The 23,411-nt window shown below is 46.2% G+C and overlaps 1 protein-coding gene and 1 pseudogene across 18 annotated transcripts in view; one reads left to right on the forward strand and one right to left on the reverse strand.

Annotated features, from left to right (window-relative positions):
• Positions 1 to 23,411, forward strand: part of Tacc2 (transforming acidic coiled-coil containing protein 2) — a 204,824-nt gene that overhangs the window by 158,098 nt on the left and 23,315 nt on the right. For 6 of the 18 annotated variants that reach the window (XM_023561546.2, XM_023561550.2, XM_023561554.2 and 3 more), the window contains 6 exons: positions 606 to 742; positions 9,769 to 11,074; positions 12,879 to 12,914; positions 14,872 to 14,932; positions 16,049 to 16,343; positions 21,650 to 21,711. In XM_023561546.2, coding sequence (XP_023417314.1) covers positions 606 to 742; positions 9,769 to 11,074; positions 12,879 to 12,914; positions 14,872 to 14,932; positions 16,049 to 16,343; positions 21,650 to 21,711 — 1,897 coding nt within the window. The remainder of the gene's footprint in view (positions 1 to 605; positions 743 to 9,768; positions 11,075 to 12,878; positions 12,915 to 14,871; positions 14,933 to 16,048; positions 16,344 to 21,649; positions 21,712 to 23,411) is intronic. The other 12 variants (XM_013143364.3, XM_023561553.2, XM_023561555.2 and 9 more) reach the window with 5 other exon arrangements.
• On the reverse strand, positions 17,193 to 19,055 carry LOC106025597 (ATP synthase F(0) complex subunit B1, mitochondrial-like; annotated as a pseudogene).

A 23,411-nucleotide genomic window follows, 5' to 3' on the forward strand; every position in this document is an offset into this window, starting at 1 on the left:
TTGTGACTGTCTGGTACAGCCTCTGCTGGTTTTCATTCATTTAGACATATTCTCTACTTCCTGTTTTAGGCTCAGAGATGGTGTGATAAAAAAAGCCTGACTATCCTCTTGGCATTTTCAGTCCAGTGGAGGACAAAGAAATAGGATTATAAAGTGAACGAATGTATGCTAACAACTTAAAAGAAATGCTGGGAAGGCAGGGAAGTAGAGAATAGGGGTAAAGTGGGAAGAGGGTGAATGGAGATGTAATTTCATAAGGTAGAGATTCTAAGGGGTGTAACCATGGACTGCCTCTATATTTGTTCGGCTGAACTGACGAAATAGCGGGTGCCAAAGTCCGTTGTGTCTATTTGCCACTGAGGTGAGAAGTGTGTGTTTTGAGTAGAGCTAAGTTCAAAGAATATGCCATTTGGGTAAATCAAGGGTAGTGGTAAGATTCTGCTTTGGGAATTATGTCACCAGATGGTTTTCCTCACATGTTACCCTAAACAGTTGAATCAGCCAGTGAGCCTGAATCCACCATCTCTGGGTTAGAGTCTTGCTTTGCTCAGCAGAATTGTGCCTTGGCCTCTGTCTCACCTGTGTCTCTCCTCTCTCTTCACTAGGAGTTCGGACTCTGAAGAAGCATTTGAGACCCCAGAGTCAACAACCCCTGTTAAAGCTCCTCCGGCCCCACCCCCACCACCCCCTGAAGTTATCCCAGAACCTGAAATCAGTGCACCACCAGCCCCGGAAGAACCAGGTAACCAAGGATCAGGAGCCCAGAGGAGTGTGTGGTGTCTCTTCCTGGAGCTCTGCTTGAGGCAGAGAGCCAACCCCAGTGAACACAGAGGAGGGCTCTCTGAATAGTCCACATCTTTCAGCCATGGGGTCCCTTGGGTGTGGGCTGTGTTTCATAAATTTTGTGGCTATTCAGGAAGCAGAGATGGAGTGGTTGTGCTCTGTGTGTTTTTTATGTTTATGTACTACTTTCGCTCTGGGGACCTTTCACTTGAATGCTCAGATGGGTTTGAAGGCTATGTATCTGGACAAGGAAGATTCCAACAGGGACTTAGATTCTGTGTTTGCTACCACAAGAATGCTGGTTCTGGACATCTTGTGTGACTGTCCTTGTATTCCAAGAATATAGCCCCTGCAGACCCCAGGAGCCAAGACAGGAAGACAAGAGAGAGAGTCACATCAGTCCCTGCCAACTCTCATTTCTCTCATGTTAACTGATTTTTTAAAATCACTTTTCCACATCTTTTCTCTTCCTGTATGACTTAAAATACCTTTAGGTGCCATATAATATGATAAACCGCGGGATGGGGACAGATCTCCTCCCACCTGTATCCCATTGCCATGGCTCCCCACTTGTATCCCCAATTATCCCAGAGGTTTGGGGATGGGGCTGCCCCTGGTGGAAAGTCTGATATGAGGCCTGTAAGGAAATGCTGGCTGCCAGAGATGGTCCTTCAGGTTGCTCAGAAGCAGGTGGTGTTGTCCTTTTGACCTGGACAGATCTAGGCCCACATTTTAGAGGACCTTGTTCTGACCTTCCTGAAGCCCTGTTCTTACTTGTGTAAAACACTACAGAGCCCGCTCCTTCAAGCAGCCCCTTGCAAGGGCCACCTCATTACCAATCTTGACCCATCTTTCTGCGGGTACTTGGCTTGCAGAAGAACCAAGGATGGGGCTGGCACCTACAGGTCTGGTTGTCCACAGCCAGGCTTGAGGCATCTACAGGTGAGGGATGGAGTTGACAGTGGGAGAAGCAGATAGGCAAAAGGCAGGACTCCACTTGTCCTCTTGCCGTGGCCAGGAACAGGCAGGCTGTAAAATATATTAAAATTTTGGCTTTGATGTTAGTTTTAGAAAAAAAAGGAGTGGAATCCATTTTCTCTGCCTTGAGTATGAGCAGGCCGGTGACTGAGAAAGGATATATGCCAGGGCTTTGTTCCTAAATAGATAGACTCCCCTGTGCTGGGGAAAGAGGGCAAGGCATTTTCATGAGCAGATGCCCTCGCTCGTGTCTGGCATATGAAATTTCCATTTTCCTTTTGACAGCTCATTTGCCAGCAGCAGAATCCAGAAATTGCTGAGTCAGTGTAGATGCTGGGCTCTGGGAGGATAATGATTATCTTGATCTGATTTTATGGTGGAGAAGAGCCAGCAAGGCTGCTTATAGTTCTTAGAGAGTCATTTTCGTTCTCTCCTTTATTTCATATAGTAACACTTATTAAAAATGTATTTCTCATATGACTTTTACAAATTTGCCCACAGTTTTTAATGGAAAATAGCTAGAGAACAGGCACATTGTGTAATCCTTAGGTCAGACATGTGATTAAGGCATTTGTGGGGGATTTAGGATTTTTCCCTGTCAAATGCACTAACTACTCCTGGGAATGGTTTCCTACTTCTCTCCTCTTTGTTGCTGTTTTTCTTCCTTGTGCCTGACCCCTCTTCAGCAGAACAGAGAACAGTCTCTGTTCTTAAACACACACACATCTCTTTCTTAGATGACAATTAATAAAAGAACGGGCGCTATAGAGGCTAAGGGATCACTCCCACCAGGGAAAGATTGAAGATGCTGATTGCCATTGAGTCACACTCCCTTGGATCCTTTGATTATGGCTGTTGGAATCTTTGAACAGGAAAGATGAGGACTTTATAGTTCTTGAAAAATTGCAGTATGAATTATAGTCCAACAGTGTGAGGGTTATATAATAAAAAGATGCAAGTTTGGAGTTGTGTTTAATCAAAGCACCTCTGGAGCGCTGTGTATAAAAGTATGTGTGATTTGCTGCCCTTGTTAGAAACCTCCTCCCAGAAGTCGCATTCTGCAGATCCGCATGGGGCATTGCAAAGGCCCGAGGAGGCAGCTACGTTTGCTTGTGTATGGAGCCGTAGGAGGGGAAAGGTTTGTTCTGAGAACCATGGGAAAGAAGGGGCAGGAGAGGAAATCTATTGTGTACTTTTCCTCTGCACAGTGCTTGGAACATTACTAAGACTGTTGAAGGAACCACATGAAATAACAGATAAGAACTTTGGCTATGAATAAAGACATTTTTTACTCCTGGAAACCTACACTTTACAGAACAGTTACTCACTGTGTGTTGGGTCCTGTCATCATGTTTGTGCTCCCTGGGACAAAAGGACTGATGCTGGGTGCTCACCTAGCACTTGCCCGCATTTGGGGTGGGCCGGGGCTCAGCTCCTGAGAGCCCAGTTTTCTTATCTGTAAATGAAGAGAATGACTTGAGAGTTCTCTTCCCTCTGACCTCCATGGTTCTGTGAGTGGAGCACTTAAGTAACACAGAGTGACTCTGTTATTACACCTCAGATCTGGCCGCTGGGAGACATAGTTCACTGTCACATGGTTTTATAATAGCTCCTATTTATGACTCTGCCTGTCAGCCCAGTGACAAGACCTTCGTGTGTTTCATCTGCTGCCCACGTTCCTTTTCTGTGATCCTAAGGGATCTTGGCTGTGGTCTTGTAGCAAGTGAAGGGTGCTGGGGTTGAGCTTAGCTCTCTGCCTCCAGCCTGACTCCTTTCAACATGGAAACCAGGCTCAGGAACAGGAGCAGCCGGCCACTGTGCTCCCTGTCTCTGCTGGTCCTGTGTGGGTGCTAAGCTAGTGGTCGTGTGCTTGCTGGGTGAGGTTTGGGTGTGTATAGGTGGAGCCTTATACCAGCTGTTCTGAGTGCTACAGCCTGGGCTGTACCCCAAGCCACAGGATGGGAGCAAAGGATTGTCTGTGGGGTGTTCACCATGATTCAGAGAGCCAACCCTCCTTCTGGGATGCCTTTCTTGCCTGAAGTTGAAGCTTGTGTAGCTCTTAGGAAGATCTGCTGAGCCTGGGGACAGGCCCTGTCGGAGCCTTGGTGATAATCAGAGCTGCCCTGTGATGTGCATCCCTGCATGTTTCCTCGCTCCCCAGGATTTAGTGGCCCTGATTGTGGATGGCTGTTTTCATGTTGAGTTGGACAGGAGCTCAGTGCCAGTCCTGGCTGCAGAGTATCTCATGGTTTTTGTTTTCACTGGACCCACTGCTGGGAACCATGTTGCCATCCACACCATCACTTGCTTTCATCTCCTCTGAGGGATCCACACATGAGTGTTCCCCACAGAGACAGGAAGTCTCCTGGTATTTGGCCAGGAATCCCAGAGCCCAGCCTTGGGCAGGCTGCAGGCAGCAGGTGTCACTGTAGCACATGCAAGATTTGGGGGCCATGGCTACTATTTCCTACTGTCCCTTGGGCAAGGTGCTTATGTAACTGTCCTACTTCATCCTCTTAATAAGAATGCCTAGTTTACAGCTCAGTCTCAGGAAGGTCCAGTAACTTGCGCAGGGTTGCATATGATCATAGTCAATTCTAACTGGAGTAGCAAAATCCCATAGTCCAGGTGGGATAGAACTTTACTGCTCACGTCACGAAGACTGGAAGTTTCAAAATCAAGGCAGCTACAGGTCTGGTGTCTGGCAAGGGTCAGTGTGTGGTTGATAGATACCATGTGTCCTCACATGGTAGAGGGACAAACAAGCTCTGGGACCTCTTTTATAAGTGTACTAATCTCATTCTTGAGAACTCTGCCTCCATGAAATCACCTCCCAAACTACCCCCTCCTTGTATCATCACCTCAAAGGTGAGGATTTCAGTGTGAGAATTTGGAGGTGGGAACACAAACATTCAGGTCACAACACAGAGTGAACGGAGGGTCAGGGCTTCTTGGACCCAAGTCTGTTTGCTGCAGATTCTTGGATCATTCTTAATGAACAGTGAGGGCAGCTGGGAACTCTGACAGGCAGCCAAGTGTGAGGACCCTTGTGTGTAAGGGAAAGCACCCGAGTGGGTATGTTAGGGCCAGCTGGTGGTGATGGATATTGCCCAGGCAGAGGCCCGCTCTGCACCCTGACCCTGGCCATTGAGGTAGTATGGCCACTGCTGCCATACTAAAATCCCCTTCACCTTAGGCTAGAGAAACAGTAAGGAAATCAGAAGCTGTGAGGACAGAGAAAGAAGCATGAGACAATGGTGACTTCATCTATGCATGGTGGCTGTCTGGGAACCTTGGATGGGGACCCCAAGAACCATCCTAACTGAGGGCATGTCATTTAGCTGCTCACAAGGTACACCATGGTGAAAACAATCTGATTTTCCTAAAAAGTTTCTTTAGCTGAGTTGACATGATCAATTGTGTTACAAATAATGCCTGGTTCAGCGCTTTGCCCTCTTGGAATGGAATAGGGGTTTGGGAACAGACATGCCAGAGTCAGACACACACCCAGGAAGCAGTGGAACTCACCACCTATTTCTTTGGATTCCATGAGATCTCCAGGAGAGAACAGACACTCCCCAGTTCAGAGGGAGTAGTCTTAGCACAGGCCTTCTGCTGTTCTTGCTGTCCCACTGGGGCTTACTCCTTGATCCTTGTCAGCCTGCACTTGGGAGCATGTTCAAGAAAGGAATGTACCACTGGTAGGCATCTGCCTGTCACCCCTGTAGCCCTGACACTTTAGCCTCTGAGACAGAGACCCGATAAGAAGTTGGAGCTCAGTCATGACAGTTCGTACCTGTCCAAGGTCACCCTCAAAACTCAGAACTGAAATGTTGCTCACTGGAGGTTTTAAGAGCTGGGACAGACCCATATGGAATGCAAGCAGGGTGAGTCAGCCCAGCTCCAAGCATTCCTGCTCACTCTGGTACCTTTTAAACTGGGGATTGACAGCCTTAACCCTGCCAGTCTTCTCAGAATGGGATGGATAGATGGGTGGTTAGACAGACACCGTGGGGTTTTGGTGAATGTCCCCAGTGTGTCTTGGGAAATGTTGAATTCATCATGGTTTTTCTGTGATTTTTCCCACAGCTACCAGTAAAATGCTATTTGAAAACCAAGTAATACTCTATTTATAGCTGCTTAAAATATACTTTTCCCAGAATCAACTTTATTAGTTGCGGTAGATTGTGACTTACATACTTAGCAGATGTACAACTCTGCTTCGTACGTGTCCTTGATTGATTAGTAAGTTAAGAATCTGAGCATGCTAGGGCATATGAGGGTTCACCATTGCTCCTCGGGGCCTAGCGAAGTGCTGTCCAGAGAGCACTCTAGAGATAGGGAAGAGGAGCATCCAGCTGGTAGTGAGTGTCCCCAGTAAGACTAAGAAGTGTAACCTTTGGACAAGGTAGGGTGACATCAGTTGTTACTTATTACCTGTCTTCCTTTTTCTGTAATTCTCTCTGTTTTCAAACACATCTACCTTTTCCTTTACTTGGAGTATTACAGGCTGAATTGTGTCCCCTAAAATCTATATATTGAAATCCTAACCCCGCAATGTGATGCTGTTTGGAGGCAGGGCCTTTAAGGAAGGTAATTAATGCTAAATGGGGTCACAGGATGGAGCCCTGATCCAGTAACGCTGGTGTCCCTGTAAGAAGAGGGAAAGACATTGGGGAAGTTCATGCAGAGAGGAAAGGCCCTGTGCGGACACACTGAGGAGGTTGTCTGCAAGCTCTTGCTAGGGGCCTCAGGAGAGGTCATCCTGACACCTTGAACTTAGATTTCCAGGCTCTAAAGCCATGAGAAACACATTTCTGCTGTGGAAACACCCTACTCTGTGGTGTTTAGCAATGGCAGCCCAAGTGTCCAAAACAACTGGGGAGCTCCAAGTGAGCCTGTGCGTGTGACAAGCCACAGATGCTGACTTTATCCTCAGAATAAGCTAGAAACTTAGTGCCAGAGTGCGTGTGGTGGTTTTGAGAGTAAGCCTTGTCCAGGCCCATGCTGATGAGTGTGGAACGTAGAGGACATGCTGATGTGGATGCATTGATTTGGGGACTTGTCCTTCTTCATGTCGATGTCTAGGCCATACTACACAGGGGCTCACATATAAGAAACACCTTGGGTTTTTTGAGGAATGAGGGGTCTTCTTACGCATATGTGTGGACATTTAGAAATCCAACAGGAACCTAGCTGGACCATATTTGCTTCTGAAAATCAAAGCTTCCACATGGCAGTGACTTTTCCTAGTGAAGGGTACTTCTAGCCCTGTGATGGACGCCATGGTGCAAGCTGCTCTGGGAACCACACAAAAGAGAACACTCTGAGTCAGGTGTATTTTTGTCCCCAGGGGGATACAGGGCACTATCTGGCACAGTTTTGTTTGTCACAGCTGGGCGGGAGGTGCTACTAGCATCTTGTAGGTTGAGGTTAAGGATGAAGCAAAGCATGCTGCAGTAAATAGCCAGCCCCTCATGACAAAAGACCAAGCATCCTGAAATATCCATAGGGGCCAGGTTAAATCTTACAGCAAGACTAGGTCTGTGGTCCATGATAATGTGATTAAGAAGAGTCAGTTCTAAGTGGGAAAGCTACGTTAAGGAGACAGGGATCTTTTTCTTCTGAGGCAACAGTGAGCAGATGGTTAAGCTAAGTATCTGCTGATGGTTGCATGATTGGGGAAAACCACAGTACTGACATTTGAAGGCTGCTGAGGCACGTGCAGCAGCCTGAGAGAAGATAGGTTGGCACTGGTGGGCCTGGCTTGGAAGTGATGCAATGGGCTGAGAATTCTTCTGTATCTTGTCAAGTTCACTCAAAAGCCACCTTGTCCCCTCCACATCCCTGTCCTTGGTACCAGGTGTCCAGAGGTAGCCACAGGGCAGGAAGATGAGGTTGCTGCTGCTGGCATCATGAAGTGCTTGAGGGTGTAAGATTCTCCAGGAAGAGAGTTGCTTTCAGAAAGTAGTAATGTTGACACCTATTTTTTTGAGGTGAGATGGCATGAGGAGTGTTTGGATGATCATGGAGAAATTATTTGGTGAAAAGAGCTAAGTAAGAGGCTCTCAGGATTGTGTCCTCCACATTTAGGACATGCACTTCTGATATGGGTAGTATGGCACAAAGAAGGAAAAGAGGGACAGATCTGAAACCAGGACTGGCTCAGAGCTGTGCTTTGAGATGCTTTTCATCCAAGGCATCTGTGGAGCTCTTAAGAGAAAGTGTGGCCAGTCAAGGAGGAAGCGGAGGTAAATGGGACCAGTTCTTAAGCACAAGAGGCTTGACATTTCCTTCGCGTATGATTTCCCACTTCTTGAATCAGAGTCTTTGTGAAGCCCCAAGGGAAAGATGTGCTGTGAGCAGAGATTGGTAGCATTGTGCAAAATGCTCACCACCTGGAGGACTACAGGACAAGCACGAATGGCTCAGAAGAAATCTGCAGTAAGAGATGAGTTTGGGCTTAATCGAGCACTTCCCAGAAGTTGCTTGTTTGGATCAAAGATAGGGATGCCAGACTGAGCAAATAAAAATGCAGAGCATCCGGTTAAATTTATATCTCAGGTAATAGATAACTGCTATATGGGATGTATTTACACTAAAAAACTTTATTTGCTTATCTGAAATCCAGATTGAACTGGGCATCTTGTACTTATCTGGCAGTTTTGCCATGGGAGAGGAGAGGTAGAGAGACATAGCACCTGTCAATAAAGCACATTTTGGGGACATTGTCTCATTGTGTTGGTGTCAAACTTTTCTGTTTTTTGTTTTGCATTCTCGTGGTACTTTGGCCTGTAAACCATCTAACCGTATTTGCTCTCTTTTACCAAGTGACACCTTTTTTGCTTTTCTGGAAAACCATTTTCTAGCATCCTTGGCTGCTCAGAACAGCTGGGAAACTAGAAATGCATGAAAAGTGCCACCTGGTGCAGACAGAGCCCAGATAGCCACGCCAAGGCCAGGGCTGGCTGGGTCGTCCAGGAGCAGTGGGGCAGTGAGATCATGAATGTCATTTGGCCAATATTTCAAGAATGTGCAGCATGTTGGAAATACAGAATGGCCTCTTGGCTGACACTGGTTGAGGAGGTGGAGAAGTTGAGAAGAAGCCAGATAGAGAGGAGGAGAGAGGTTGGGTAAGAGGGAAGGACAAGCAAGGCTGAATGAAGAGATTCTGCGTGAGGTCTGGAAGAGCAGGTGGCAGAGGGCAAGCTCAGTCCTGCTGAAGTTGGCCCGTAGGCCTCCACGTAACGGTTCTGACTGTTCCTCCCAGTGGCTTAGGAGTCGGTAACATGCTTGCCCGTGATAATAGCTACTAAGTGCTGAAGGCTGGCTATGCTTCGCTTGCCTTCTTTTTGTTTTCCTGTTCTTTCCTTCTACACTTGGCTTTTTCTATAACACACCAAAGATGCTGGTACCCCAGGGCCTTTGTGTTTGCTGTTCCTTCTGCCCAGGGGCTTTTTCACCCTTAAAAGTCCTTCTGGTTTTCATCTTTCTCTCATTTCTGGCTTTTGCTCAAGACCAGATTGCCACTACCTACCTATCTTATTTAAATTTGCAGCTCTCCTGTCCTGGCCTTGTTTTTTTTCTGAGCACACATCAAGATTGGGCAGTTTGTGTATTTTATTGTTCAGCTGTTTATTCAGTGTCTCTCCCTGAAGGCTGTCTCCTCTGGAAGGCAAAGATTCTGTGTGTTTTGTTCATTTCATTGTGAGTCCCCAGCATGACCCCTGAACCCAATTAGGCACTTGGTAAATGTGTTTTTAACAGATTATCTGAGCTCTTTCTTTATCAGCTCTCATGGCTCCTACTTTATAAATACTGAGGTAAACTTGCCCAGAGCTGAAAGCTAATAAGAGATAGGACTGGGATCTCTCCCTGAGCAGGGTGTCCATTGTTGGGTCAGGTAACTTGGGGACTGGAATTTGTCAGCTCTTCATTTGTTCTGGATGACAATTGCTCCCAGGTGACTTGTGTCCTCAAATGACAGCTTTGTCTCCATTTCCTCAGGATGCTGTTCTGAGACAGTCACCATCCCCGATGGCCCGTGTAGTAACTCAGTGGAAGGAAGTCCTTTCCGACCCCCACACTCCTCCTCTGCCGTCTTCGATGAAGACAAGCCGATAGCCAGCAGTGGGACTTACAATTTGGACTTTGACAACATCGAGCTGGTGGATAACTTGCAGAGCTTGGAGCCTCGCTCCTCAGACTGTAGGAGCCAGGACTGCAAGGGGAGCACACGCAGGAAGTCTACGGAGTCTGTGCTCCCCTCCAAGTCCACGCTGTCCCGCTCGCTCAGCCTTCAAGCCAGTGACTTTGACGGTGCTTCCTGCCCAGGCAGTCCCGAGGCTGTGGCTGTCACCACAGATGCCTGCAGCACAGGGTCCAACAGTGCTTCTAGTACTCTCAAGCGAACTAAAAAACCGAGGCCACCTTCCTTAAAAAAGAAACAGACGTCCAAGAAGCCCACAGAAACCCCCTCAGTGAAAGAGACCCAGCAAGAGCCAGTCGAAGAGAGTCCCGTCCCCTGCGAGGAGCATCTGACATCTGAGACAAAGACGGAGTTGGCCACGGCCGAGGGCCCCGGGTCCGTCCTCCTGGAGGAGACGCCCCTGGAGCCTGCCACTGTGCCCCCAGCTGCCTCTCCTCCAGACTCAGACTGCACAGAGGGTGCTTGTCCCCCAGCTTCTGGAGGTGGCAGGGTGCAGAACTCACCTCCCATTGGGAGGAAAACACTGCCTCTTACCACGGCCCCTGAGGCACTGGAGGTGACCCCATCAGATAGCAGGGGCCAAGAGGACTCCCCGGCCAAAGGGCTCTCAGTGAGGCTGGAGTTTGACTATTCTGAGGACCAGGGTAGTTGGGACAACCAGCAGGAGAATCCCCCACCTACCAAAAAGATAGGCAAAAAGCAGGTTGCCAAAATGCCCCTGAGGAGGCCAAAGATGAAAAAGACACCTGAGAAACTTGACAACACTCCTGCCTCACCTACCAGATCCCCTGCCGAACCCAATGACATCCCTGTCGCTAAAGGTACCTACACCTTTGATATTGACAAGTGGGATGACCCCAATTTTAACCCCTTTTCTTCCACTTCAAAAATGCAGGAATCTCCCAAATTGCCCCAGCAGTCATATAACTTTGACCCAGACACCTGTGATGAATCCCTTGACCCCTTTAAGACATCCTCTAAGACCCCTAGCTCACCTACTAAGTCCCCAGCCTCGTTTGAGATCCCAGCCAGTATTGAAGCCAATGGAGTGGACGGGGATGGGCCCAACAAGCCCGCCAAGAAGAAGAAGACTCCCCTAAAGACGTAAGTGCAGGGGTGGAGGCGGGAGGGGTGGGAGTGGGGTGCATTGTGCTGTGGCTTTGATCTCGCTTCTGGATGACCTTCAGCTGTCCTAACCTCACCATTATTGAAATGACACCATGTTTGCAGCCCTTTTGCCAGACAGGCAGGGCACACCTTTTTTTTCCTCTAGGCTGTCACAGTGCTGGCATTTTGCCATCCATAAACCACTTTGGGGAAAAAGAGTCCTTGGGTTTTTTGCCCTAATAAGTCATTGGTCACTCTGAGAGGCTGAGGAAGAAGGATTATATAAAGTTTGAATCCAGTCTGGATAACTTAGAGACTTAATAAAGTTTTATTTCAAAATAATAAAAAAGGGTCGGTTTTGTACCTCAGTGAGAAGGCCCTGGGTTCAGTCCTTAGTCCTGGGAAAAAAACCTAACAGTTAGTGGTCTAAAGCTGTACTTTTATGAGAGACTTGACATTCAGATCCAGTGCATGTGGGAGACCTTGTGAAAGGGAATAGTCGTGAGATCCCTGGTCAGCCACCTGTTTGTGAGTGGCCCTTTCTCCTTTCAGCATATATATTGAAGCCAAGAGATATAGCCTGTAAAATATTGTTAAAATTTATGTCATTTGTTTCTGTTTGTTAAGACTTTAGCCCAAGAATCCAATATAGAGTAGTAGGCTCCAGGAGGCCCATGAGAGAAGTGTGTTTTGGGTCCCTCTTTGAACCATCATAAGAAATGAGCTGTTTGTATCCTTCCCTCTGTCTGGTCATCTTCTGCACACTAGAGTTCATGTTGGTCCTAAAAGTCAAAACAGAACAAGACCAAGGAACCTGAAGCCAGAAGCAGACCCTATAATCCCCAGGAAGCCATTTATAAATGAGTCCATTATCCACACTCACTTACCAAGTGCATGGCCCTTAAAAGCTGAGTGAAGTCTCCAGCTCTCCAGCATTCATTCCAAGCTCTAGCTCTAACCCACGTGGCTGCAGGTCTGTTCTTAGGACTCTGGACCATGTGCAGCATGGCTGACCACTTGTAGACTTTCTCTCATGGGAAGCACTGACTATAATTTAACAAGGTTGAGAAAAGTAATTTTCCAGGAGCTTTGTAACTGAACAAGTCACAGTATCAGCCCCTTTGGGTCTACTTGGCACGAACCAGGCAGGGGTGGCCCATTTAACTCCCATTCTGGGTACCCTCAAGCACTGACCTTCTGAGAACAGCCTGAGAATTGTTTCTAGAGCAGAGTTTGGTTGTGGGTTACACTACCATTGTGTGGTGGTGGCTGGGAGACCATTCTGGCCAAAAAATGTGGATTTTTCTTAGATCAATTCCCCAATAGGCTTTTCCTGAACATGCCATAGGACCCTATTGGAAATTAATTTTAAGCCTGGCAAGAAGCCATTGACTACTTGCAAAGCTACTGTGTCTCATCATTGACCCGCTTCCCTGAGATAACCCTGCTCATCTTCTGTCCTTAGCCACTTTCTTTTTTGATCATTAGAGCTAACAAAGGTCAGGGAAGCTCATCCAACATCTCGTGATCTCACCCCTACTGCAGATGGGCCTTTGTCTTGAAAGCTCCCATCCTGGGTGAGACAGTTCTTACGATTCCGACCCTATGTGAATGATCAGAGCCTAGCGAAGAAGCTTTGTCCAAAGGTCCCTTTCCAAGAAAACTGGGATATTGGTGTCCTACAGCAGAGTCTGCAGTGAGTGACTGTCACATCCTGACCTGCTAGGAACCAGTTGTCTGCAGATCTATCTATTTGTCAGTTGCTCTGTCTGTCTCTCTCTTCTTTGTCTTCTTGTCTTAGGATGGTTGAAGATGTGATGTCTGTGTGTTCTCTGTTGTAAGTACACTTAATGCAATTTGCCTTTTATGCCAAAAGTGCTTTCCCCCTGCTTTTTGTTTTGGCTTGCAAATCCTTTTTTTCTTTACATGGCTGCTATGATGTACTTTTGTGTTAGACCTGGGAATGATGGTACAAACAGGGGTCCCCAGCAGCAGAGGTCATTTCTCTGTTTCATAGTGATTATAATTGCATAAGTGAGAATGCTTGGCTGTGAAAACATCATTATCCAATCTGCCTGCTTGTCAGGAATGGAACTGTTTTCCCCTTACATATTGGATGTCTTCATCTGAAACCTGAACATTTTTTTAAACCTTTCATTCCATTCTTTCATTTTAAAATGGGCTGGCAGGTGATTGCTTTCAGTGGCACCATGGCTTCACAGACCATCCTGGGGCAGAGACTGGTATTGGTTGGTCTTGTGGCTAACACATGAGGCAGAGCCATTTGGGCCATTCCAAACTGAGGCTGTAGGAGCCACCCGAAATACAGAGTTGGCTCAGAGTGGAACCTGGGCTGAGAGCTATCACCTTGCTGCCCTGCGCCATGTCCTTGTCACTCATGTCCAGGCTGGATGTTGGCATGCCTTGTCTGTCATCTGCAGGTCTCCCTGCTAGGCATCAGTGCAGCTGACTGCCAATGCGCCTCTGCCACTCTACCTCCCTTGGCCAGGAGGGGTCTTGTGAACAGTGCTCAGGGCTCTAAAGCATGCAACTTCTCCCTGTCCTTCAAAGGGAAGCTGACCTAGCCCTAGGTGTCTGGCAGTCCCAAGGTAGAGTGGAGTCTCCCAGACTTTTTTCTGCCCAAAAAATTTCTTTAGTATTTTCAAGCTATTTTGTAACTATAAAACATACAGCTATATATTTATGTGCATGAATAAATAAAAGCTTGAAGCTGTGATTGCAGTATTCTTATGGTAAATGCCATAAATGACCACTTTCTGACAGAGTAATTTTTTTCATGGTTAAATGCCATTGTTGGAACATTGTATTTGAGAGAACACAGAGGAATGTGGGTGCCAAATTGCTCTACCCACCCATTTAATATGGGAGACACGGGAGGGTGGTAGGTCTAGGGTGAAGGCTTAAGATGAGCAAAGCTTTTGCTTTGCTGGAATGGGGCTGTGTGAGCAGCGGGCTGCAGTAGGGAGAGAACCTGCATTCTCACTGCGGAAGGACTGACTGCCTGAGGACTCCACGGTGCCCTTTCTGCTAAAAGTCACACTTTCTCTTGAGATCTGCCTCCTTGTCCCTTTAGGGGTCTTATCTGGTTTCCTCTTCCCTTTAAATTGTCTGCATGAAGGAAAAAGGAAGAAAAGAGTTATTAATCTTATCTGTTAACCATGCCTAGGAAAAGACAAAAAATATTATCTCACCACTGGTCCTGCCTTTGGTGGGAATCATCACTAGAATTCTTCAGCACTCAGCAATCCGTGAAGCTCATAGCTGGTGTGAAGAGGAAGGATTCTGCAAATTCTCCCTGAGGACCCAGAACTTTCTATTTATGCATAGGGTTCTGCAGGGTTCTGTTCATTCAGTGCTATATCATCCCACATATATGAAAACTGGATCCTGTTGATTAGTGTCATGAGTTTACAACCCCTCCCCCAACCTTGGTTGGCTCAGACATTCCTGAAAGGATCCATGTATGTTAATCTGCTTACCAAAAATTTGCTTTTGGTAGTTAAATGTAACTTCTTTTGGTGGAGAGGTCAGTCAGTGCTCCAAATGGTATCTCTAAAGATTTCCAGCTTGATGGCTCTTTCCCTTGGGGAAAAATAATATCTGTTTAAAAGTCACAAGGAGCTGTTGGGGTGAACATCTCTGGTTGCAGTGGGCAGATAGACAGGAGAGTGGCCTGGGCAGATAGCTTGGCAGAGGCAGTGGCTTCCACAGTTCTATATTGCTTGGGATGTTCTGTAACTCTGTTGTGTTTACATTTTCTATTTTGTTTCCAGTGACACATTTAGGGTGAAAAAGTCGCCAAAACGGTCTCCTCTCTCTGATCCACCTTCTCAGGTACAGTGTTCCTTTGAGCTCTGTGATTTTACTGCTCACCCAGAGAGTATTACCCTAGGCAGCAGAGCTTTTCTGTCTGCTTTTCATGGGTGCATTTCCAAGGTCCTCTTGCCCCTACTTGGGGAGGTGCCTTGGTTTTGTCAAGATGGTTTCAGTTGCTTCACTTTGGTGAAGATGAGGATGTGTCCTCAGAGTAGAAGTTCTGGGAAAATGGTACTTGGATTCTGCAGGAGGATCTGTTCTGTCCATTCTGTCCAGTCGCTGGACAACTTTATAGCTATCAAGTTGGAAAAAGTCTTTTGAGATCAATAGAATAAAAAAATGTGAAACCTGAATATGTGTCAGAAGCACTAAACTATGACCCTAAAGTCACAATGGGAAGGTGAGGGATCCCTACCCCAAAAAACGTGGGTGCTTCAGTTGTTATGAATCCCTGTTTCTTCCTTAATAGTTCACCGCCAAATACGTACCACTGTCTTCTGTCCTCCTTACAGACTGAGGAAGGTTTTCATCAAGTAGTTTGCCATATCATTCCTGGGTCACAAAACAAGCAAACTTGTCCCATCTCTCTAAAACAGATCAGCCAAGTTCCAGCCTCAAGGACTGGCCCGGGGCTCCTAAATCTGGACCCCTGAACAGTGTCCAGTTGTAGCTCTGCTTTTTCATTCCTAAATTCCACCCTGCCCTGCTCAACTCCACCCTCTCCTGCGGGGTGGCAGTGTGATTCCCTTTCTTTCCTTCCAGGGACTGGCATGAGGATTATGGGGTGATATTGATGATGCTGACCCCCATACTGTGTATGACCCTCATACTGTGTATGAGCATCACACAATAGTTGTACTGATGAAGTTAGCAGAAATGTCTCAGATAACCAAGACACAAAATCTTTAGTTTTTTAAAAACCCATGATCACTCCTGGAAACAAACTGTCAGGAAAGGAGATTTATAGAGGAAAGAATGTGTTTCCTTGAGGATGTCCCTGGAGCAAAGCCCAAGTAGAACAGAGAGGATTTTGAGGGGGCTGCTCCTGGTTGAGCAGCTTAAGACTCCTGAGTGAGTGTGATTTCTGAGCAGTACACTGAATGAAAGAGGTGACTGCTTTTCTTCTCTTTGCAGGACCCCACTCCAGCTGCAACACCAGAGACACCACCAGTCATCTCTGCAGTGGTGCATGCAACAGATGAGGAAAAGCTGGCGGTCACCAGTCAGAAGTGGACATGCATGACAGTGGACTTGGAGGCTGACAAACAGGACTTCCCACAGCCCTCAGACTTGTCCACCTTTGTAAATGAGACCAAATTCAGTTCACCCTCGGAGGGTAAGCAATCTGGTGGCCAGCTGCACGCCCACCCTGTCTTGGAGAATACCGCCCCTAGGGAGCAAAAGGCCAGGAAAGACACTTCTCAGCCAGGTAACTTTGTTACCGTATGACTGTCTGCACGCCTCCAATGCACCTGAAGCTAAGGCTGCACTTCAAAACAGCCCAAGACTTAAAACTAGCTGTCCCTTGACCCCACAGTGCCTGCTAAGAAGCAGTCTAACATCTTCTAATCCAGATTCTGAGTGCTACTCACTTGTGTTTGCTTGTTTTTGACTATGTGGCTTAATGTGCCTTCTATAATTTGGGGGGTGGCGGAGGCTTTAAGTGTTTGTTCACAGCAAATGCTCAGTGTAGTTCACTGCACCTGTCTGATCTTAGCGTCATGGGATAATGAGACAGCATGGCTATGCCTTTTAGTCAAGACCCAAACTAGAGGCTCACTCTAGGCTTACTAATGAGGACTTTATTTTTTTCCTCTGTGGTACTGGGAATTGAACCCAGGGTCTTTGCACTAAGCTGTAATCATTCCTTTTATTTTATTTTATTCTTTCTTTTAAAAAAATTTTTTTTTACAACAGTGTCTCCTTAAGTCTCTAAATTGCCTGGGTTGGGTTTGGCCTTGTGATCTGCCTGCCTCAACCTCCCAGTGCTGGGATTACAGGCAGTGCGATCATGCCTGGACAAGTCATTTATTTTTAAATTAAGTTTTAATAAAAGCAAAGCGTTTATTTAAAAGTGATCACAGAGCAACTCAAAATGTAGAGTAAGGACGAGAAACATCTGACTGGTCAATAGATTTAGTTCTCACTAAATGAAACCCTAAGCTTTTCTTTTTTAGGAAAAGTAAACTGTAATTTCAGTAGACAACAATATGGGAAGTTTTTGTCACATAGACTAGTTTCCAAGTGTTTCTGGCTGTCTCGACTGGGATGGATACATTTACATAACTGGCTGTTGTCCAGCTTTCTTTGCAAGCAGCTTTAGATCTGGAGTACATTTGGCAATTGTCTCCTCTTCCTATTGTGCAGAGATGCGCTGCACCACTTGCTTCTCCACTCAGCCTATCATGCGCTCTTGTTCGTTTTGATGCATCATATTCTGCTCAGAGATAGAATAGTCCAGGTGATTCTTTACTTCCTTGTATTCTCTGTGCAGCCGTTCCTGCTGAGTAATCTCCAAGGCTATAGTAATATTATTCCTCTGGCCATCAAAAAGGTAGTGGTGATTCTAAACAAGTGCCTGCTGTGATGTCTCGAATTCAATTGCATCCTGGGTTAGTCTCATGAAAGCTTGCTTTGCCTCTTCTAGCTGGGCAGTTTTCCTCATTGAGTTTATCAATAAATTCTCCAAAAGAGGCACCATATTTTTAAATTCCATAGATAAGTAGCCCTACTATGGATGTAGTAGAGAAAGTCTCTGGGGTAATCACATGTATTTCTTTGGACAGAAAATACTCTTTGTGAAAGATCGTTGTTCCCTGCGATACCCCTGGTCCTAGGAGGGCTTCGTTCTTCAGACTGGATGCCCCTGTGGCAGCAGCAGAAGGTACCACTCAGGGACAACATGGTCAACAAAGGTCCAGGAAGCGGTCTTAGCATCCCTGTGACCTCAACCAGACTCTGGTCAGGGGCAAGAGCAAGATGACAAGTCATTTTTAACTGTAATTCAGTGCTTATCTGGAGGTTCTTCCATGGTCAGGACTCTATTTTCTTGGTGCCCACAAGTGCATTTGTGGTGAGAGCTGGTTTGCAGTAGAAATAGGTATTTCAGATTTGGGGATGCTTACTTTCTTTCCATACAAAATGCTCTTCCCTTGTGTGACCATGAAAAGATGATTAATATATGTGGATATTTTTGGCATTTTATTTTCTACAAAGTAGAACTGTTTGGTTAGCTGTCAGGTCAGAACAGGATTGCAGCTGTGTTGGAAGACTTTCTTACACAGAAGTTACCCACCACAGGGAAATGAAATGTTGAGCTCCAAGTAATAATTACTTCATTCTAATACTATTCTGTAGGTGAGAAGAGGAAAGCATAACTGTCTGTGGTTCGGCGTGTCCCTTGAGTTGGGCTGAGGCCCTAATATACATGATTTCATTTCCTTCTCCTGGCAGTGTTGTGCGTTTCCACACTCCCCTGCTTTAAGAGTGAATGAGCACAGACGTGGTGCTGTTAAGTGACTTTCCCAGCATCGTGGGCTGAGCCATGGAGAGCTGTGTCTGTCGGACCTAACAGTGGTGCGCTTTCCTGCTTTGCTGTCCATGTGAACTCTGACCAGGCTCCCTGCCTTCATTTGCAGCATGAGGCTGTGAGCTCAACATGCGTCCTCACCGGGGTTCCCAAAAGCAGTGTGGAAGAGCTTCGCGTTCAGAAACCCCAGTGAAACTAGCTTAGAAAGATGCTCTGGTGATTAAGTAGCATGTTTGTGCTCTACTACATCAGCTCTCTGTGGCGACTCTGGTAATCGCCACCATTTAAAGACTCAGATTGGCAGATAGAAATATGCAATTTTGTGTAATAATGCCCCTCTCTCAGGCAGTTTTTTCAATCGTGGCCCTGTGGTCTCACTTGGGAGGAAAGAGGCTAACTAGCCTCACTTGTCTCTGGTCCAAGAGGCCCTTGTAAAGCAGTTGGTTGAGACTCATGAACAACTATGTGGACACCCAGTGTCCTTGTCCCCATTTTGCAATATCCGATTCTCTGTACAGCCCAGCAGACAGGAGGCTGTCCTTGGAACCTAATCCATTTATGGTAGGCACCGTCACTGCTGCTCACGTTGTCAGACACTGAGAAGGTAGACATGAAGGCCACCAGGAGTCACTGCTCTTTTCTTTTCCCCCTATGATGTCATTTATATTAAAAATTCCAGAAATATTAGCAATGAGTGGTGAGCAAGACGTCAGGGATCACAATCCCTTACTTCTTTATAACCCGCTGTATGGATTAGACTTTACACTATTTCTTCTTATCCAAAATACGGGGCACTTTGAGCTCCATTTTACAGGTGAATCAGTTGTCACAGAGTAGTCAGGTGAGTTGATTTCTTGGATGTTGGGAATGAAGATCCTCTGGCCTCTGATTATGGTTCTTTTCAATCCCCCAGCAAAGGTCTAGCAATTAAAAGTCAGGAAAATGACATTCAGGCCATCTTATGGTACAGTGCCCTGATACAAAATAATTACCAGAAGCCATCTTTAGACATGAAAGGCCTGTTAAAAATCACTTTGGACCTCTTTAGCTTGAAGTAGCCACAAGCTTTAGCAAGTGAGCTTTCCTTGAAGTTGTAAAGAAAATGTTCCACTTGGTGCCATTGGTGTAACCCTCCCTGGTCTGCCACCCGGATCTGGCCTGGTATAAAAAGGAGGCAGAAATTGAATATGCTTCACCCCATGCTTAACCTGCGAGACTTTGTATTCATAGCAGATGAATGAGGTTTCATAAAACCAGTTTCAATAAGATGCTTCCTTAAGATATCAGAGACCGTCTGATGACAGGGAGAAGCATTTATTTTCCTTCCATCCTATCCAGGCTGTTGTGTAAATTATAAATAAGAACCCCACGAGGCTGGGGTTAGAAGTGGCAGGCCATCTTCTGAAGGAGTGGCTCCGGTGTCTCACTCCGGAGGGTGAAATTCCCAGGGGGAGGGTGGGTTGCCTAACACCAGGCCTGTTTCAGATCAGTATTATAAGCGGGGAGCACAGAAAACCCCCTTTTTTACTCTCTGGTGATTTCTCTGAAAGGAAGAATGGGAGACACTGGGCAGAGAAACACCCGTGGCAGGTTGGAGAAAAGGCAGACGAGTGAGCTTAGTGACTTGAATCGCATCCAGGTCTGGCTGTTGGCAGAGTGAGCCAGGCTTTTAGGGGAGTGTTTTACTGTGGTGAGCTGGTGGCCCCTGAAAATCTCTTGGTGATCCCTTGCTTGTTGGGTGCATCCTAGGTGCTCTCTGCCACTTTGGGGAAGGGGACTCCTGAGGGATTTCTTTTCAGTGATTTAGGATTTTATAATCTTTGGCAATACTAGTGATAGCTTGGAAGCCACAGCTGAATCACTATTATCTTTTCCATTTCAACAATCTCTAGTGGGGCAATAAAAAAGGTGCATTGGGACCACATACATAGAAAATTATAGAGCCAGCAGAGACCTTAGAAATCACTTTGGCCTCCTCCCCTACCTGCTTCTTATTTTAAGATGAGGGGAGGTGTCACGTCTTCATAAGCCAGTGCTTTTAGACACTAAGTTGGCACAGACTTGCATGACAGTTGGAGATACACTTTCCAGACTGCATCTCAGTAGGGTGTGGTTCATGCACCAGTCTGTATGACTTCAGGTGTAAACATCTATGTGGGAGGGAATCCTGGCCATTCGTATTCAGAGTCAGCTTTAGCTCCGTGAGCTGGAGGATGTATCTGCTTTACCAAGGAGATTCAAACTTCCTGAGGATTGTCCAGATGCTGAAGAGTTTGGGTTTATGACAGTTCTTTCAGAATGTGGCTCCTTATAAAGCTCATATTAAAGAATTTTTTTGGTGATGCCTTTAGCAAGATGCAGAAACAATGGAACTTTCCATTAGAATTGCTACTTAAATTTGTCTTCATTAAAAAAAATTGAGACCTTAAGTTTTATGGATTGGCACAAATGCTTTTGCACAGTGATGTCACTTATCTCATCTAGGTTTCTCACTGAATAGAGGCATCTGGTAGCTCTAGATGGTAGCTACTCTCTGGAGAGTCCCTTCTGGGTTCACTCTGTATCATTTTTATTGCACAGCTCATGTGCGACATAAAGTAAGTGCTCAATTTGTGTACTGGACAAGGAGTTTTAAGTGGCAGAGCTGTAGAACTTCTAGGTACCTGAGGCAGGCAGAGAGGTGTTTAGTCTTCAATGAGTGTCTGGAAGTTTTGGCAACTTGACATCATCAAACGACTTGAAATATATAATTTTTCCTCCTAGTTGGATTTTTATAGTGTTTTCATTTGAAAATCAACTTGGCCTGGCCCTGTAGACAGTGGTAGAGTTTTGGGAAATGTCCAGATGACTGCAAAGTCTCTCTTAGCAACACTGGAGTGGGGAATAGTATTTGTCCTTCCCTTGGGGCTGAATTCACAGAGAGAGACATGTACAGGTCCTGGTCCAAGATGTCACCAGAGAGGCTCCTTCCACATGCTGCACACAAGAGTTACCAAGTATGGTGCACAGTGCTCAGATTTGTCTAAAGCCAACCCTGTTTCACTCCCTTGGGACTCCCACAGATACCCTAAAGGCAGAGTCCCTGCCAGCAGCAAGTTGACTAACTGAAAATAGCTGAGCAGTTGCACTGCAAGTCTCAGAGGGCATTCCTGAAATCTTTTGAATTTTTGTCCCTGTCACTAATATCACTTTGTCTTTCTTTGCAGAGTTGGACTACAGAAACTCCTATGAAATTGAATATATGGAAAAAATTGGCTCCTCCTTACCTGTAAGTTTTTCTTGCTCTGCCCTTTGCTGTGATAGGCAGGAATCTCCTCCCCTGACCATGCAAAGCATCTCTGGGAGCTCAGAGCTCACACTGGTGTCCTCTGTACCTATAGCATCTAGGAACCCCTGGGGAGGGGAGTTTGAGGTTCATATGCAGTCCGTATCACGTGGCATTTGAGGTACAAAGGGAGAAGAGGATTAGGCTTCCTGCTGAATTACTTTCCTAGACTCAGAGCACATTAGAATTTCTTTAAAGGGTAAAGGATTTGTAAGTGGTATTAACTGTTTGCTAAATTACAGTTGACTCTCCATTTCCACAGGTTCCATATCCATGGGTTCAACCTTAAAAGGAGTCTAAAATAATTGTGTCTATACTGAACATGTACAGACTTACTTTCTTGTCATTATTCCCTAGATAATACATCATAACTACATAGCATTTAGATCTTCTTAGGTATTGTAAATGTGCCAGAGATGACTTAAAGTATAGGATAGGATGTTTGTGGGTTGTCCTCAAATATTACCCCATTCTATACAAGGAATTTGGATATTTGTGGGGCTCCTGGAACCAATCTTCCATGGATATTGAGGGTTGACTGCAATGGTTTTAAGCAACTGATCCTTTAGGCAGTAACCACACCCCACTTTCATATTAAGTGGTTATGACAGGCGACGTCTTCCCTGGTTTAGTGGCTACTACCCTGGCATTTTGTTCAGGGTGTGACCTCTTACTGCGCTGTTGTTAGTGATGTCTTTGAAGATCCGAAGGGTATACCAGAGAGCTTGCCATGATACAAAATGCTCCTGGACTTGTAGCTCTTATCTTTATCTTTCTGGGCATTGTTCGTAGATGCAGGGGTTGCTGATTCTAAACTGCAGTAGACTTGAAGGTTGGGCAGGAATTCAGCCTCCCAAGTACAGTGCATGGGTCTTGTCATTATCTCTTTATATCTGTTGCCCTTGGAGGTTACAACCCAATGGTTGACAACACGCACACAATATATATAAAATACCAAGGGAAGATATGTTACTATTAAAGTGGAATGATCGTATATTTTGATACTGTTGATTTAATGGGACCAAAACTCCAAGAGGCCACTGCTTATGTACCACACCTGCTGACCAGGGCATCAGCAGGCCTCATGCATGAATTTCATAGTGTTTACCTTACCTAGGAGCCACACAGCTATCCAGAGATTGTGTGATAGTGCAGAGCAACATGCCCACTGGCCCCTGCAGCTGAGGCTTCTGTGGTTATGCCAGAGTGCAGAGGTCTCTCAGGGTCTCCTCATCTAAGAAATGCTAATCCTTGTTGCTAGGCTTAGTGCACATGGTTGTGGGTGGGTTAGTCCTGCTCCTCCACTCTGGCCACTCATCCACCCACTTCCCCACTTTGCGCCACAGTACACACCCCTGTGCACCAGGCCAGCTTTGCTCTTTCACTGGCTCTGAACATGCCTGGACCTTTAAGGTCTTTATCCACTGCCCACATCTTGCTCTCTGCTCATGTCCTTCTTGTCCATGCCCACTGAGGGGAATTCTTGTCCTTCCAGGCTAAGTCCATCGCTCTTTCCATCGCTCTTTTCATCCTTGGGTCACCAAGCTGGTCTCCCTCACTTGGTGGTGGGCAGCCCCAAGCCAGGAGCCTGCCCTAGTCCTCCATTTATCCTCAGTGGCCAGCACAGTGTCTCAGCCTGAGAG

This window comes from Cavia porcellus, unplaced genomic scaffold (genome assembly GCF_034190915.1).
Source record: "Cavia porcellus strain 051 isolate PalLab524CR breed Dunkin Hartley unplaced genomic scaffold, mCavPor4.1 scaffold_2, whole genome shotgun sequence".
NCBI lineage: Eukaryota > Metazoa > Chordata > Mammalia > Rodentia > Caviidae > Cavia > Cavia porcellus.